General features: G+C 29.3%; 1 protein-coding gene across 1 annotated transcript; it reads left to right on the top strand.

Moving 5' to 3' along the window:
* Positions 1 to 706: 706 nt before the first annotated feature.
* On the top strand, positions 707 to 1,849 carry LOC130963388 (uncharacterized). Its single transcript, XM_057889511.1, has 2 exons — positions 707 to 1,436; positions 1,839 to 1,849. Exons 1-2 carry the CDS (start codon positions 707 to 709, stop codon positions 1,847 to 1,849), a joined length of 741 nt encoding a protein of 246 aa, XP_057745494.1.
* Positions 1,850 to 6,000: the final 4,151 nt, after the last annotated feature.

Genomic DNA, 6,000 nt, shown 5'->3' with positions numbered 1-6,000 from the left:
AAATAATTTCTATTTATATAATTTTTTTTCTATTTATATAATTTATATAATTATGTGTGTGTGTGTCGTAATAGTCAATTGTTTCAATTATTTTGACGTTAATGCTCTTACGAATGAACTAAGTGGGTATTAAGAAAGGCTAACTAATGAGCAGAAATTTGCATACGATCAAATAATTGGTGCTGTTAGTGGTAATATGGGTGGACTTTTCTTCTTATACGGTCAAGGTGGTTGTGGAAAAACATTCTTATGGTCAACTATATCATGCTCAATTAGGTCTAAATGAGGTATAGTTTTAAATGTTACTTCTTGTGGGATTGCTGTACTTTTGTTGCCTAATGGAAGAACTGCACATTCAAGGTTTAAAATTTCTTTGGCCATAAATAAGGATTCTTTGTGTAGCATTAAACAGGGAAGTCCTCTTGCAAAGTTAATATTCAAGGCCAAATTAATCATATGGGATGAAGCTCCAATAATAAGTAAGTATTGTTACGAAACTTTTGACAAATGCCTCAGAGACATCTTAAGGTGCTCAGATTCGTATAATGCTCATTTGCCATTTGGAGGTAAAGTTATTATTCTTAAAGGAGATTTTAGACAAATTTTACCTATGATTCCCAGAGGCTCAAGGCAAGATATAATTCAGTTTTCTATTAATTCTTCATATTTGTGGCATAACTATAAGGTTTTGAAGCTTACAAAAAACATGAGATTGCCACTAGGTGAAAATAACAACATACAAAAACTCAGAAATTTTGCAGAATGGCTACTCAAAATTGGTGATGATTTGGCTGGTAATACAACAGATGGTGAATCGATCGTTCATATACCATCTGACATTTTGATTAAGAACTCTGAGACAGCTTTGGATGACCTCATTGATTTCGTGTATCCAGATATGTTATCCAATTTATCTGTTGAAAATTATTTCAAGGATAGAGCAACTCTTGCACCAACTTTGGATTGTGTCACTGATGTCAACAACAAGATGACTGCAGGGTTACTTGGACAAGAAAGAGTCTACTTAAATTCAGACTCTGTATGTGCTGAAGAGGAAAATATGGAATTTGAGTTAGATGTTTTCTCGCCAGAGATTTTAAATGGAATAAATTGTTCAGGTCTACCACCACACAAGTTGGTTCTGAAGGTTGGCGCTCCTGTTATGTTGCTGCGGAATATAGACCAAACTAATGGTTTGTGCAATGAAACGAGGATGCAAGTTAGAAGAATAGGAAATCATGTGATAGAATGCAAGACTTTAACTGGTAACAAAGCTGGAAGTATTGTTCTTATCCCAAAACTGAATCTAATTCCAAATAATGAAACATTGCCGGTCATGTTTCAAAGAAGACAATTCCCAATTATCATGTCATTTGCAATGACAATAAATATGTCCTGGGACAAACTCTATCGAAAGTTGGAATTTACCTTCCAATGTCAGTTTTCACCCATGGTCAATTGTATGTTGCGTTATCAAGGGTAACGAGTAAAGATGGTCTGCGAGTGCTGTTGCAAGATCATGGACACTTGGAAGATAACTGCACGATGAATGTGGTATATAGAGAAGTTTTTTAGATCCTATAATAAAAAGGTAATAACAAAATGTCTTACTAAATCTATTTATTTATTAAAATTTATTACTATCACTTAAAAAAATTTAAAAATTCTAGGAACTAATAGATGAATTCTTATTGTACATTAATAGTTTGAGAATATTAAAATTATCATTAAAATTCGTATAATTTTATTCTCTTGACAAACAATTTTATAGTTACTTTAATCATATAATTTTATATACAAACATTGATACAGTGTTGTTTTATGTATATATTTTGCAGGTATCAAATGATAGCATTGAATTGTTATTCAGTAGGTTTAAATTATTTATTGTTTATTACAAAACTTTCTACATTAGGATTCTCTATTAATTTGTTCTTCATTTTGAGCTGATTTTGATATTTTCTTACTTCACAGTAAATCAACATATAAAACTTTGTTGATAGATTTAAGTATTACTAAATTATTTATGGTCATATTGAATATATATGCCTGATTTATTGAAAAAAGTAGATTAAATAACTATTTTATAGTTAATACAATTAACACTATATTAAAAAAAGAAAACAACGCATACAAGTTATTTTTTTATTAATTAAATTATTATAATTAAAATAAAATTTAATGTAACAATTTAAAATTATAATTTCAATTTTATCACGTGCATGGCACGGGTGATTAAACTTGTTATTTTCTAAACTTAACATATATATTATATTGAAATGCAAAATAGTTTGATATATGTAACACCAAAACCACTAAAAATAATAGTTTGACGATATATATCGTTGAAAGATTTTTCTGTTTTCAATTTCTACATAGATGGCATAATTGTATGCTAAAATAAAAGGGTGATGATTGTTCGTGATCAATTAGTCCAACTCATTATTAATGTAATAATTAGGTGGTAGTATATTGTTTTTTAATTAGATACCATGAAAAAAGTATGACTTGATCCTCAAATCTTTCTCAATTCAATTATATTCTTAAATTGTTGGATTAATAGTCAATCAATTCACATAATTTTGATGTGTTTAATGATAAAATAAAAATTTAAATACATAAAATCATGTACTTTAATTTTATAAGACTTTTTTCTTTTATATCCACGAACAAGTAAATCAATTTGTAATTACTTAATATTAGTCTATTTTTATTATAAAAATATATTTTTTAATTCTTATTTTTTTAAAAAAATTAGAGATTAAAATTAAGATTTAGAATAATATAGGATTAAAAATTTACGATAAAAGAATAATTTAAAAAAATTTAATTGATATTAGCTAAAAATTAAAATATATTTTTTTAACTATTGTAGCCTTGTAGGTGTTAAGTCCAAATTAGCATGCCTTTTTATGAAAAATAAATCAGAAAAAATTTCGCTTGGAAAACTTTTGAAACTTAGTCAAAACACATTTTGATATAGCATTAGAACAAAAAATGAAGCAGTGTTCTTGGGTCTTCAAACCCTCACAATAGGTGCTACAGTTATTCACTCTTATATAACAAGATAATCTTAATTTATGAAAGGAGAGAAATTCTAATTTATCTCAAGAGTGTAGAATTTTGTGAACATCAAATTAAGGTTAAATAGAGAGAAGAAAACCTTCTCATCTCAAGGATTTTGAATAACACATCTTGAATTTCGAATGAGAGATATGTTGCTTATCAAATATAGACGATGATTAAGATATTAGAATTAGTTATTATTAGTTACTTATTATTCTAATAAAAATATTATTTATATACTAAAATTAATCATCATTAAACTATTTATATATTAAAATTAATTATTATATATTTATATATAATTTTATATATAGTTTAATTTATTTTTAGTATAAATATAAAATATATTAATCAATAAACTTAATGATTAATTTTAATATATATTTAATATAATTTTTATTGTAATTATAACACATTGATTTCAATATTGTTTGTTGGATAGTATATAAGCTGAGCTATGAATTTGTAATCACCGTGACTCGTCACTCTATATTCGTTTTATTGATTCTCTCTTTCTTCTCCGGAATTGGATATCACCATCATTGCCCCTCCTATTTTCAATAGTAATTGTTGCAAGTTTTTAAAATATATATTAGTGTATTGATAGGCTTAATTCACCTTTCTATAAATTAAATTTAATGCGGATAATAATAATAAATTTGATATTAGTCAAAATAATAAGCAATTTATACTTAATATTAGAAAGTTATAAGTTCAGTTCTTAAAATTAATAAGATTTTTTTGTAAATTATATACCATGAAAGATATTTTAAAAAGAACAAAATTATATATTAACTTTTTCACATTTTTTTCTGTTATCTAAATAAAATAAACAAAAAAAAAAAGAAAACAAAGGTTAAAACTATATATTTAAACAGACGGCAATTCTATTTAAAACTACTCTCAAACTTCTTTCAATGAGAGAAAAATTTCACTAGATGAAGTTATAATCTCATCGTCATTTTTGTCATGGTGTCCGCCACCTTATTTATATCTCTCAAAATCAAACGAAAGTCAACACACAAATTCCAATCATGATATTCCTTATTTTAAGCATCAACAAATCAATGTATAAAATCCAAAACTATGTTGATGATTAGTAACAAGATTAAATGCTTTCCCACAATCTATCTCATAAATAACATATCGTTGACCCACATTCTAGATTAAGAGATAACTTCTCCAAATAGTAACAATTCCCCTTAAAGAATACTATTACTCTTAATCATTTCTAAACATTTCGTTTACCAACACCTATCACAATATCTGATAACGCAAACAAAATCGACACTATCATCAAAATCAGGATAATTATCATCACAATTAATCTTGAAAATACCTATAGATGGAGGATTCCAAGTATAACACCCTACCACACAGAGCTTTACGCCTAGGACGTAAATAAGAGGTGGCGAAACGCTACGACCTCTAAAAGTAAAAATACTTATATCTGTGACAAGAGTAATATAACTAGGAGTTTTGAAAGAAACGGTACGATAAAAATAAAAGTGAAGATACAACTCTCATGGTCAACGATAAGACGAAAAGCTTATATAAAAAACCAAAAGACAGATATATATAGGATTCCAACCGGTAAATATAATCAACCTCTAGGCTCAATCTGCGAAGCAAAGGCCGGCTAGAGTATATACATATATACATACATATAACGCAAAATATCCCAGACTCGAAAACATGACAACCTGTTTTTCTAAGTCAACCTCTAAGAGTGACAAGAATAAAATACAAGATGGAGAATCTATATACATATATAAACATAAATAAAATACAACCCTAAGTCCCCAGAGTTCTTCGCTTCCACAGAGTCTCCAGAATGCTCAGTGAGATACCTCCTGACCTGCATCTGAAAAGCAACAATATGTATGGAATGAGAACTAGAGGTTCTCAGCATGGTAAAGTTGTCCACATAGTTAATATAAAAGGTCTTAAAAAAGTCAGAGGCAATCCTAGAACTTCGACACTCAAATATAAAGCTTAGAGTTAAAGTTTAAAACCATAATATAAGGTGAGCTATCTAAGGTTCCTAAGTTCAACTCAATTCTACTTATTCCCTCAACTTCTCGCCTTCCTCCAATCCTCCAAAATTCCGGTGCACAGACAAGCAATACAGACAAAGCCTAACACAAGTAGGATACATATACAGCAGGTAGCAAATATAGCATGTAAGCATAATAATCACATAGACAAGTCCAATTAATACACAATCAAACAAAACACACATATGCATATGATGTATGCCTGTCCTATGACTAATGAGCTCATCTGTCGGTTATACGACCAACCCGATATGTCCTGGTAGCTAACTATTGGATAGAACACCAAACACGGAGCAAGTGAGATCAAGCCGCAACCGTTACATCTTACCCATATACCAGGAGCAGGGGACAACTTCACCCTTGCCTCTTACCCAAGTGGTGTTACAGTTCTCAACTCGGAGCAAGCGGCGACATAACTCAAACCTTGCATCCTACCCAGAGTCCCGAACTCTTCTCCGGAGCAAGTGGATAACACCACTACATCTTACCCGACTTATTGACTCTTACCCAGAGTAAGTGAATAATACCACTGCATCTTACCCGGAGTCACATTCAGAAATTCAGTCTCATTCTCATTATAAATCATTCATATTCATTTAATTTTATAATCAATTTTAGTTCTCATCATTCTTCTCCCTCATTCCTTTTTCGGAGCAAGTGGACAACGCCACTGCCTCTTACTCGGTCACACATATCTCATTATCATTGTAATTCATTCATATTCATTCAACAATTAGACTTAAAAATCAATTATCTGTTAGAATAAATTAATTTTCATATCCTAGATCATCCATATTGAATCACCAAAATAACATAATGCGGAAGCGTACCTGAATTCATAAATATGAATCATATGATCGGAAGAGTTTGGATCTTG

The sequence above is a fragment of the Arachis stenosperma genome, chromosome 2 (genome assembly GCF_014773155.1).
Source record: "Arachis stenosperma cultivar V10309 chromosome 2, arast.V10309.gnm1.PFL2, whole genome shotgun sequence".
In the NCBI taxonomy this organism is placed as follows: domain Eukaryota; kingdom Viridiplantae; phylum Streptophyta; class Magnoliopsida; order Fabales; family Fabaceae; genus Arachis; species Arachis stenosperma.
This window is presented reverse-complemented; position numbering and strand designations above follow the sequence as displayed.